General features: G+C 38.9%; 1 protein-coding gene across 1 annotated transcript; it reads left to right on the forward strand.

Annotated features, from left to right (window-relative positions):
- Positions 1 to 4,011: 4,011 nt before the first annotated feature.
- On the forward strand, positions 4,012 to 12,287 carry ARL9 (ADP ribosylation factor like GTPase 9). Its single transcript, XM_006922521.2, has 3 exons — positions 4,012 to 4,170; positions 9,983 to 10,158; positions 11,985 to 12,287. Exons 1-3 carry the CDS (start codon positions 4,155 to 4,157, stop codon positions 12,162 to 12,164), a joined length of 372 nt encoding a protein of 123 aa, XP_006922583.1. The 5' UTR covers positions 4,012 to 4,154; the 3' UTR covers positions 12,165 to 12,287.
- The last annotated feature ends 407 nt before the right edge of the window (positions 12,288 to 12,694 follow it).

A 12,694-nucleotide genomic window follows, 5' to 3' on the forward strand; every position in this document is an offset into this window, starting at 1 on the left:
CCCAAAGGTTTCCTAATTGGCTACATACTGGATCATTGGGAGCAACTAGACTATTTTTAGTTGTTGTTTTTTTTTTTTTTTTAAATACCCAGCTTTACTAGTATCCATGATCCTGACAAACTACTAATTTACTCTCTGGAGAATTTTTTTTTTTTTTTTTTTTTTAACCAAAATACGACAGGAATTTAAAATAGAGAAACTTTCCGTTCCCCTAAGCATCTTGGACAGCAACCTCTAGACACTACTAGTTAAGTTGGCACGAAGAGTGGAAAGATACCCAACTTCACTTTACAGGCTTGCTAACTGGGGAAAGGCGAGGAATCCTCTGGGGACTCTGGCTCCTGAAGGGTTCTCCTGGTCGGAAACAGGTGAGCTGGGTGGGCTCGGGGATAATGCGGGAGACGTGGGACACAAATCTGGGTCCGCAGCAAGTCCTGTCTGGGACATCCTGCCTAGTCCGAGAAAGTTGCGCCATAGCACGCCCTCCCGAGGATATGGCACCTGGGAACGTTTTTTCACGGATGATCTGCCCTGCTGGTGTTTCCCAAATCCCGCTGCCAGGCCTGCCTTTGGCTGGGCTTGACCTTTTCTCTATCTCCCCAGCCTTCCCCTCTCCAATCCACCTCCTACTTTCAGGTTCCGCGAAAATGCAGCATGCAGCTCCCTCCCTCCCCCAGCGAGCGAGCGTGAGATGACCGCCGCAGCCCGCGCGCCCTCAGACTGGCTGCGGCCGCGGTGACTAGGTGTGGTCTATGCCACCTGGAGCTACGTCTCAGTCCTGTGCCACACGCGGGAGCCACACCAGCCGGGACTCAGGGCCACGGCTCCAGCGCGCGGGCGCGCGGGAGAAGCGAAGGAAACAGGGGCGTGAAGATGGAAAGGGTGAAAACGAAGAAGAAAGAAAAGGGGAAGGAACCAGAGAAAGAAAAAATTCGAGAAAAGGGAAAGGAAGAGAAAGAGAAGAAGAAGGAGGTGGAGAAGGAAAAAAATAAGGAAAAAGAAAAAGAGAAAGGGAGGGAGGAGAAAAGTAAGAATAAAGAGGAGGAGAAGAGGAAAGAGCGGGAGACAGAGAAAGAGAAGGAACAATTAAAGGGAAAAGAAGAGAAAGAGGACAACAACAGCCTCTTGGCAAAGCCCCTGCTGGAGCCGAGGGTAAGAGACCGGTGCTGCAGACCCCCACCCCCGCAAGGCGATTGTCGGCGTTCAGGCCGGAGCGCCGGCTCTGTTACGTCTGGGGCCCCGACCGATGCAGGAGGGAATTGGGTTTCGTTTGGGGCTTTCTGGGGATAGAAGGAGATGTGCCAAGCTTCGAACAACCCTTCTCTAGGCCCTTCTCCCTGGACCCCTGCCCACCTTCACCATAACCCTGACCCTGTGTCCCAACCCTCACTGGGTCTTGTCTTCAAGAAGAGGTCTTAGTTGGTCTTCACCCGGACGCTGAGAACCGCCCTTCTCCGGCCCCATCCTCTGTCCAGCACTCAGCACTAGCTCACCGTCCATGACAGAGAAACCCACCTCAAACCATCGCTGCACACAGACTCTTTCTCCATGTTCTCTCTGTTGAATAAGTTATTTTCTAGAATGTGTTGGGTTCCTAAATTTGTGCAGAATGTTTTTTAGGGCTGTCTGGGCCTTTTCTATGGGCGCTGTGGCTACGGCTTCCGTTATTTTCAGACCACCACTGTCTAGAAGGGACTGTCAGAAAGGTTTAACTGAAATGTCTCAGAAGCCAGGCACTGTAGTCACAAAAAGTCAAATACCTGTAGGTTCCACTTATATGAGGTACCTACAGTAGTCAAAAATCATAGGGAAAGGGTAGAATGGTGGTAACCAGGGCCCCGGGGGAAGGGAGAATGGGGAATTAGTATTTAATGAGTACGGAGTTTCAGTTTTACATGATGGAAAGAGTTCTGGAGATGGATGGTGATGATGGTTGCACAACATTATCAATGGGTGTATTTAATACCACTGAGCTGTATGCTTAAAAAGGATTAAGATGGTAAGTTTTATGTTATGTGTATTTAACCACAATTTTAAAATGGGGGAGTGGTAGGGGGAAGAGAGAAAAGCCAGACATTATTTGGATCATGTGGTGGGTGCTGTGCTCCTGAAGTTCTTGGACTCAGAGCTGCTTCCTTGTTCTAAACAATGTGAATTATTAACATACATTTGATCTCTGGTAAAACAGACTGCATAGATCCATATATAGTTAAAGGATTAACTTTTGACAAGAAACAGTTGTGTTCAGAATCACATTCTGTGTCTGTTTACAATAATCAGCTTTCCTTAAGAGATTATAAACATGAAGGACCGTGTATTTTGCACTAAAAAAATAAGAAAAATGTAAAGCAGCAATACCTGCTGAATTTCTAAATAAGGTAGACTTGAGGGACAGTGATGCAGTTGGAAAGGGAGTAGGGAACTATTTTTACTCACAATATTTCACAGGATCTAAGATCCTATTATTTTTAGTACCTCTAAGGAAAAAAAAAATGCTTCCAACCAAAATAAGACATACCATGGATTGTAGAATGCTTATTTCAGATATGTTAAAATGTGAAAAAAAAAATTATTTTGAAATTGATGGAATATTAGGGTAGCGGGAGTCTGGTCATTGATGGAGATAATGAGGGGGACACAATCCACACCCTGCAGCCATTACTTGGTGCCACCATTGCTTTAAAGCATAAAGTTTTAAAGCATCCAATTAAGTCTTCTTTGTATATCAAACCACTCTTTCTTACCGTCACACTCTCAGAATAACATTATAATATTTAGGCGCAGATGGGAATGGGGAAGAAAGTGGGGATGGAGATAGAAAACATCTATGCAAATAACATCTGCTTTAAAAAGCCATCAAGAATTCACTCCAAAAACAAATATGTACTTTTCCGATTTCTGTTATTTACCAGTCTTCATAAATCATACTCTCTATACAAATCTCTATTAGACCAGAATTTGAAACACCTCACTTTCACATAAATCTCATTTAAAAAGAGAGAGAAGTGGGGCAAGCATTCTCGTGCTGTTTAGGATCACTTTTTTTCAGAAACTCAGTTTAATGACAATGTTTATTGTTCGAGCAAAAATGTTTAAGATTATTGTTTTTTTTAAAACCAGTGCCACTGAAGACATTTACTAGTATTTTATGTGCATAAGAAACGTTAGTAGGCTGTTTGGGAAGTAGAATTGAGTTCCTGTGAGCAGTCTGGCTGTATTGTTGCTCATTTATTACTGTTTACCATTGATGTTTGTACCCTAAAAGCCACTTTTCTCAGCACTCTGAACTTTCTGTCTTCATACCAGCCTGCCCTTGTTGTCCCTCAGTCATTTTTCATAAAAATTTATAAGGCTGGTATGTTGGTTATGTGTTTCTTTCTTAAGTTTACGTCTAGTTCAAAAGATTTTAACTTCAGGTTTTAAAATAAATGCTCATTTGCAATTGGAACTGGTTTAACAATTTCTATAATCTTAGCCTTTTCATTTAATTGTGATCCTTATATTAAGACATATAAGAGGAAAACTTACATTAAGAGCTTTTAATCTGGTGAACCAATTGGGAAGACAAGAGAGATTAAAAATACAAGGTTTTAGATGCTTACATGCTGAGTAAAAGTCAATACATGGACCATGAAGGTCTGAAGATCCCAAACAACAAACTGAATTCTGGTGCAAAAGCTCAAGAAGCAAAATGAAGTCTGAAAATTGTCCCTGTGTTCTCTGGCACCTCCCATAAATTCTGATACATATAAAGTATTTATTTGATAGATTGATCAGGAGTTGAGGATTGAGAGGGGATGTATGATTAATTTCACATAACTAATGGCTGATTATAAAATACAAACTGGTATAGTTTGTTCTAGACCTCTTAAGTGTTTTGTGAAATTTTATTCTGGTTAACAATTCCACAAAGATACTGGGTCCTACCACAGGCAGGTACACTGTCAGGAACCAGGAAAACAAGGCCCTGATAGCATAGGCTTATTAATTTATCTTTTGTTTCACAGGAGAAAAATAAGCAGATCCTAGTGCTGGGCCTGGATGGAGCAGGAAAGACCAGTGTTCTCCACTCTCTAGCTTTAAACAGAGTCCAGCACAGTGAGGCACCCACTCAAGGTTTCAATGCGGTGTGCATCAACACTGAAGGCAGCCAGATGGAGTTCCTGGAGAGTAAGCCTTCTTTCTCATTAATTACAGGATAGCCTCATTTTGTTAATCCTTAATCTAGACATAATGTTTTCGACATTGGGTCCTTGTGAAAAGTAACACTGGGTTAGATTTTCCTAGATATTTAGAATGCGTGTGTAGTTTGATATTAGGCTGAACAATGGGGGAAATCATGTTCTGCTCTTTTTATTTTCTCCTTTTTGCAGTGGTGGCAATAAAGGGACGTTGAGAGGAATGTTTTACACCTCCTCCTGTAATAATAGCCTCCCTCTTCCTTTACTACCCGTAATAAACATGCAATCTAAGTAAATACAGGGTGCTTCCTTCTCTGCGAGTGCAGCTATAGACAAACCCCAAACTTCTTCTTATAACCAGAGGGCAGCCCAGAAGCCCCTACTCTGTGGAAATTCTGGAGTCACCACCTCTTTAACATTGCTGTTTCCCCAAGTTGCATAAGATCCTCGTCTTTTTGTTATATATATTTTTCCTGGATGATTTCATTCATCTTCTTGGTATTAAATACCATCTTTATGCTACTGATTCCCAAATTTATCCATCTAGCCCAAACATATCCAAATGTTGCCTTGCATCTCCATCCAGTTGTCTAATTGGCCTTTCAAACGAACATGGTCAAAACAAAATGCTTGATTTATCTCCATATCTGTTCCTTTCCCTATAATCTACTTGTCAGTACCCATCAAATTGCTCAAGCCAGAAAACTGGAAGTCAACATCGATTACTCTTTCTGTAACCTGACCTCTAGTCCACAAGACACTAATTTTTTCTACCCCTAGAACAAATCTTGAATTTAATAGTTACATCCTTTCCCACTACCCCTATTCAACTTGGCACCTTGTCTCTGAGATTACTGCAATCATCTTTTTAATTTTGTTTTCATCCAGTTATGAGGAGAAAACAGTGGGCAGAGATTGATAAGCCTGTAGGCAAATTTTTAAGACAAAAGCATTATTATGTTTTTTTTAAATAATATTTTTATTTTTCAATTATAATTGACATACATATTATAATACTTTCAGGTATACAAAGTGGTGATTAGACATTTATATAACTTGCAGGGATCACCCTGATAAATCTAGTACCCGTCTGACACCATAGTTATTACAGTATTATTGACTATATTCCTTATGCTGTACTTTACATCCCCATGACTATTTTATAACTACCAACTTGTATTTCTTAATTCCTTCACCACTTTTTTCACACATCCTCCCAACCGCCCTCCCATCTGGCAACCATCAAAATGTTCTCTTTATCTATGAGTGAGTTCGTTTTGTTCATTTATTTTGTTCTTTAGATTCCACATATAAGTGAAATCATATGGCATTTGTCTTTTTCTCTGTCTGACTCCACTCAGCACAATACTGTCCATTTATGTTGTTGCAGATGGCAAGGTTTCATGATTTTTATGGCTGAGTAATAATAGTCCATTGTATATATACCACCTCTTCTTTATCCATTCATTCATTGATGGACACCCAAGTTGCCTCCATATCTTGGCTATTGTAAATAATGCTGCAATGAATATATGGATGTACACATCCATTCAAAGTCATGTTTTGAGTTTCTTCAGATAAATACCCAGAGGTGGGATTACTGGGTCCTTCTTTGTCTCTTATTATAGCCTTTGTTTTAAAGTCTATTTGTCTGGTATAAGCATCACTACCCCAGCTTTCTTTTTCCTTTACATTTTCATAGAATGTCTTTTTCAATCCTTTATTTTCAGTTCGTGTGTGCCTTTTAATCTCAGGTGAGCCTCTTATAGGCAGCATATGTAAAGGTCTTCTTATCCATTCAGCCACCCTATGTATTTTGGTTGGAGCATTTCATCCATTTACATATAAAGTAATTGCTGATAGATATGTAATTATTGCCATTTTATTATTCATATTTTTTTCTTCTTCTTAAAGAAATCCCTTTAACATTTCTTATAATACTGGTTTGGTAGTGACGAACTCCTTTAGCTTTTCTTGTCTGGTAAGTTCTTTATCTGTTCTTCAATTCTAAATGATAGCTTTGCTGGGTAGAGTCATCTTAGTTGTAGGACCTTGCTTGTCATCACTTTGAATATTTCATGCCAATTCCTTCTGGCCTGCAAAGTTTTAGTTGAGAAACCAGCTGACAGTCTTAACGAGAGGGAGCTTCCTTGTAGACACTAACTGCTTTTCTCTTGCTGCTTTTAAGATTTTTCTCTTTGTCTTTAACCTTTGGCATTTTAATTATCATGTGTCTTGGTGTGGGCCTGTTTGGGTTCATCTTGTTTGGGACTCTCTCTGCTTCCTGGGCTTGTATGTCTATTTGCTTTTCTAGGTCAGGGAAATTTTTCCATCACTATTTCTTCAAATAGGTTTGTAATTTCTTGTTTTCTCTCACCTGCTTCTGGTACCCCTATGATGCAAATGTTGGTATCATTAATGATATCTCAGAGGCCCCTTAAACTGTCCTCTTTTATTTTGTTGTTGTTGTTGTTGTTGCTGTTCTGATTGGGTGTTTTCTGCTACCTTATCTTCTAAATCACTGATTCGAACAATTCATCTAATCTGCAGTTGATTCCCTCTAATGTATTCTTTATTTCAGTTATTGTATTCTTCATTTCCGACTGATTCTTTTTTATGTTTTCTACTTCTTTCTTGAAGTTCTTGCTGAGATTATTGAACACCCTTATAACCAGTGTTTTGAACTCTGCCTCTGGTAGATTACTTATCTCCATTTTCTCGAGTTCTTTTTCTGGAGCTTTGTTCTGTTCTTTCATTTGGGGCATGTTTCTTTCTCTCTCTATTATGGCTGCCTTTCTGTTTGTTTCTTTGTATTAGGTAGATCTGCTATGTCTCCTGGTCTAGGTAGAGTGGCCTTATGTAGTAGGTGTCCTGTGTGGCCCAGTGGCATAGTCTCCCTGGTCATCTGTGCCAGGTGTTGCAGGTGTGGGTTGTGTTTGCCCTATTATTGTAGTTGAGCCTCGGTTGCTTTTTGTACATCAGTGGGAGGGACTGACCTTCAGGCTGCTTGGTTGTGAGGATTGGTTGTGACTACAGCCCAGGAGCTGTTGTGCAGGGGCTGACCTTATAGAACAGGATTCACTTTAACAGGGCTCTGGTGCCTGCCCAGTCTGCCCTTCAGGTGTGTCATCTGAGGTGGCAGCCTGGTGGTGCTCCAGCAAGGTCCAAATCTGTCCACTGAGTATGCTGACCCTGGAAGGGGCTCTGATACAGGACAAGTTCAGCTACTACCAGTGCCCTGCCCAGGTCCACCTGCCATGAGCCACAAATCAATCCACAGATATCTTCCACCTGCACTGGCCTTGGAGGTGCTGAGAGGGTCTAAGCTGCAAACTGAGGCTGGCTGTAACTAGTGCCAGGCTTAAGGGTGCTTAGCAAGAGGTACAAGCATGCCAAGGGCAGATGCTGCTTTTTGGGGGTTTGAAAACTTTTGAGAGATTTTAGGAAAGTCTGCAACATGAGCCAAGGCAGGCCATCTGTATGGAAAACCCACTAGAAGTAGCTTGGGTGGGCCCACAAGTTGAGTGGAGCAAGGTCTCACGAAATCACCGGGGCAGGGCAACCAGTGTTAGCCAGGTTGATGGAGACTCAGATATGGTGGCTACCTACGTTTGCACATGGGGAGCAGGGAGGGCTCAACAAAGTAACAGTGAATTCTACCAGCACTTCTGTCTGGGAGAAAGCTGCCCCCTTATCCTTCACCCTGAAGCCAGACAATTTGGTTCCTTGCCATATGTCGCTAGAGCCTTTCAAACTGCTGCCCCAGTGCTGGAGCTCAGAGCAAGTGAGTCCGTTAGCAGTAAGACCATGTATGGGCCCTTTATGAAGCATGACTGGAACTCCCACAGCCCTCTATCTCACTCAGGCATGATCCCCTCTGGTTTTCACAGCCAGAAGTTGTGTAGGGTGGGGACCCCTCACTTCTCAGAGGGGGACTCTGCAACTGAGATATCTCTCCCGATTTTTAACCCCACACATGGGTTTAGGCATATCTGTCCCTCCTTCCAATCTGAAGGTGGCCTCTTCTGTATGTTCTTAATTATAGGACTTCTCTTAAACTAGACTTCAGGCATTTCTCAGATAGTTGTTCTATAGTTTAGTTGTGATTTTGATGTGGTTGTGAGAGGAGGCAAGAGCAGCTTTTACCTACTCTGTCATCTTGACTGGAAATCTCAGAAGCATATTATGAATAGAGATTTCAACTTACACTGAAGCTGTAGAAGAAATAATTATTTTGACCAAATAAATAGCTAAGAAAATAGTCTCAATATATAAAAAGTAAAAAGGAAGTAAAGAAGGATCAAAATAGTCTCAATATATAAAAAGTAAAAAGGAAGTAAAGAAGGGGGAGAAATGGACAGATCTACCATTAGAGTGAGGGAGTTCATCATACCTTTGTCAGTTATTCAGATTGAGGAGAAAAAATCTGCAAAGGTATACAAAATTTGAACATAATCAACAAGTTTGATCTAACGGACAATATAAAATTGTCTAATTAGATATTTCAGCTACATCCAGAAGACAAAATACACATTCTTCTCACTCATGGGACATTACCAAAATTGACCACTTACTGGGCCATACAGCAAGTCTTAACAAATATTTCAAAGAAGATGCATCATACAAAGCATGTTCTCTAACTACACTGCAGTTAGAAGTTAATAACTGAAAAATAAAAATCTCTACACAAGTAAAATGTCACAGTGTCACAAAAAAAGGGAAGCAACACAAATGTTTATTTTGTTTAAACCAAATATGTTTAAACTATTTGACTTACTCAGATTATACAACATTCTTTTAAAAAATTAAAAATGAAATACTTCAAAGAATGACTAGCCTCAGCTCTATACAAAGGGAAAACAAAGGAAAGGCAAATATAGACCATTTCTGGTTAGTATGTTGAATTTTTTTGTTAAGTTTCTAAAACAACAGTCTAAAAACTTTTTTTTTAAAGGGACAGATAGTAATAATTCAGGCTTTGTGATCTACATGGCCTCTGTTGCAACTACACAACACTGCCTTTTGTAGTGTGAAAGCAGCCATAGACAGTATGGAAACAAATCCACATGTCTGTTCTGATAAAACTTTATTTGTAGACACTGAAATCCAAATGTGATAAAATGTTCACATGTCATGAAATGTTCTTTCCCCCCCAAATATTTAAAAATGTAAAATTCATTGTTTGCTTGTGGGCTGTACAAAAATAGGCAGTGGGCTCTATTTAAACTGTGGGTCATAGTTTGCTAACTCCTGTCATAAGAGAAAAATAAAAACTAAATTCATTGTGTATATAATATTGTCATTAACCAAAAAGGTTCTTCTGGGAAGAATCAGTAGAATGAAATAATCCAAAGGCACTATTTTTCTGAGGCAAGTATTCCTGAATGCCCACGGGATCATATTAACTCTCAGTGCAATATTAGAAGAGAAATTAGTTCCAGGCATTTGGCAAAGGAAAAAAATTGTGCAAGTGAGGCAAGCCGATGAATTCAGTTCAATTAAAACTTATTTTAGAGAAATATGTGTTTTAATCCCCTGTCCCTGAATTATTTTAGTAGCCTATTCCTATTTTTTGAGCTATAGCTGATAGACATGCATGGGCCGCCATGGCTGCTGTGTGTAACAGATCAGGAAGCTGTAGTACTTAGTATTTGATGCTGACCCCCCATGTTCCAGAATGCATGAAATACTTGTGGAGGATAAATATTTCTACCATCTCTTTCCCCAGTAACATCTCTTTCTGCCTATGTTGGTGGATGCTGCTGTGATTTTTTTTGTCTTTGTTCTCTACTATTCTCTAGTTGGTGGCAGTGAACCTTTCCGTTCCTATTGGGATATGTACCTGTCCAGGGGGTTGCTGCTGATCTTTGTGGTGGATTCAGCAGATCATGGCAGATTACCTGAAGCCAAGAAGCATCTTCATCAACTGATTGAAACAAACCCAATCATCCCTCTGGTTGTGTTTGCAAACAAGCAGGTAAAAATCTTTGCAAATAGAAATTGTGCCCGATAGTTTTCTTATTAATACCAGAAATACAAAATACCTACTTCTATTAGCTAGGTATTAAACAACATGCCATATATTCAATTTATACTTATTAGATCCACTGGATTATATACTACTTGAGAATAGAGACTAGGATTTATCTTTGTGTTCCTTGTAATGCCTAGCATACTGCCTTGGGCATAGTACTCCAACAAATATGTGTTAAATTTGATTTAGTAAATATTTACTGATTGTTGATTTTGATAAAATATTTGTGTCTACCATATATAAAGAAGTTAGACTGATCTGAATTTATTTCATACATATGCATTAAAAATATTAAATATCCATGGAGAAATTTGAACCCCGTGTAGTGTTAGTAGGAATGTAAAATGGTCTAGCTGCTATAGAAAACAGTATGGCAGTTCCTTAAAAAATTTAAAATATACTTCCCATATGATCCAGCAGTTCCACCTCTGGTTTTATACCCAAAAGAATTGAAAGCAGATATTTGTATACTCATGTTCATAGCAGAATTATCCCTGATGGGCTTTTATCATTACAAGGAGCCCCTCCTTTCATCCAAAACTCTCCTCCTGTTTACCTCCTCTCCAAATCCATCAGGGAATTTATTAACTTGAGACACTGTCAACATGTTACTGGATCCATTAACATGGTTACAAAAGTCACTGTAAGATATAGGACTAAATGAATTCAGGAGTAAGACAGGCAATAAATTGGGATGACCGACATCCAGAAAGTAATTAACTCCAGACAGATGCCATGTACAGTACATCAGGAAAAGCCTCACAGTCTCCCAGTGATGGAATCTGATAGGTTCATATTGTTGCAAGAAAAAAATAACGTGATGTTGGATTATGTTCAAAGATTTAAATATGATCCCCTATAGCTTAGGAATAACACTATGAAACAATAAAAAGGCAAATGCAGTTTTAAGAGTGAAAATGCTAAAACTTTTGCAAAGGACTTAAAAAGTATAGCTAAATCTGTGTGTATTTAGGAAAGAGAATATCAGAAATCATTTATAAAAATAATTCCTGATGTTAGAAAGTCCAAGAGGTATGTTTTGACCTTGCCATTTGGACCTCAAGAAGGTTATGACTTTGCCATGCAGCATAAGTGCAAGCTGTCTCCTCATTTTAATATCTTCTCTCTCTGCCTCTCCTTATGGGTTTCCCTCCTTTTAGCCTTCCCCCTCTCTTATCTTGTCTTCTTTGTTTCCACCCCCTCTCCCCTCTTGGCTTACTTCTTATACCACTTTATTTTCTAAATCCTGCTCTCTTCTCTGTCTCTCTCCATTCCCCAAAATTTGATCCACAATTTTTTTGTTCAGTAAAAATAATGGTCACACACACACATACAAAAAATCTCAGAGTGGCAAATGCTATAATCAATAAAGCATATGGCAAAAATCCAATTAATGATTTAACTTTCTATTGTTAAAGATAAACTAACAATAATTAATCATATTGAATATAATTCTGGGGAAATAAAAAAGAAAATGGAAAAAAATTAGAAACAGATTGACTGCATCATTTAGAAAATTGATTGAGGTGTTTACTGCTTTAACTTCATTCCAAAAAATGCACTTTTGATGATAACTCGTAAATACAGGTATAATTTTGATTTAAAAAAATTTATATTAAAAAAATCATAAGGGTCATAATAATAGGGTCACAATAGCCTCCATATTTAAATAAAGGTGAGGTCATTGAGAGCAGTGAATGAGAGTAATAAATGTATCTATCCAAAAGGACTATAAAATAAGCAATGTTTTTTTTTCATTCTTGGTGAAGGATCTTGGAGCAGCCTATCACATTACAGATATCCATGAAGCTTTGGCATTATCTGAGGTAGGAAATGACAGGAAGATGTTCTTGTTTGGAACCCAAGTGACTGAGAATGGCTCAGAGATACCCTCCACCATGCAAGATGCCAAAGACCTGATTGCACACCTGGCTGCAGATATGCAGTGATAAGACCTAGACCCCACTTTTCAGCTCATAATCCAAATGTCATCAGGGAGTGTTGAAAGGCAAGCTTGAAGCCAAAGGTTTCCACTTTCAAATAAAAAATAAGCCATTTTTTTATTTTCTCAATGCACAGCATATATACAAAGATAGTGTTAATTGATTAAGAACATTATTTAGATTTTGAACTTTAAAAATATTGGTAAAACAATGTATCTGGGGGAATTTAGAGTTTTAATCAAAAAAAAAGTGAACATTAGCAAGCATTTATCCCATTCGTAGTTTTTCAATGACATGACATTTATATTAAAATATTTTAATAATTTTTTTTTCAAATAAAAATCCAGGTATCTTTCCTGTAAGTATATTTGTTTAACACTGTAAAGAAAGAAATATTAGGATAAGGCAATGAGAAAAAATTAAGTACTTTTAAACCCACATAGAAATATAAAATGTAACACCATTCAGAAAGATTTAGTAAAGGCTTCTCTTTTAGGAGCCTGTTACACTAGATGAGGAACATTGTGGGAATTTGT

Source organism: Pteropus alecto, unplaced genomic scaffold (assembly GCF_000325575.1).
Source record: "Pteropus alecto unplaced genomic scaffold, ASM32557v1 scaffold57, whole genome shotgun sequence".
Classification (NCBI taxonomy): Eukaryota; Metazoa; Chordata; class Mammalia; order Chiroptera; family Pteropodidae; genus Pteropus; species Pteropus alecto.

Coding starts and splice junctions, on each gene's coding strand:
- ARL9 (XM_006922521.2), top strand. Junction 10,159..11,984: donor TTGTGTTTGCAAACAAGCAG/GTAAAAATCTTT, acceptor TTCTTGGTGAAG/GATCTTGGAGCAGCCTATCA.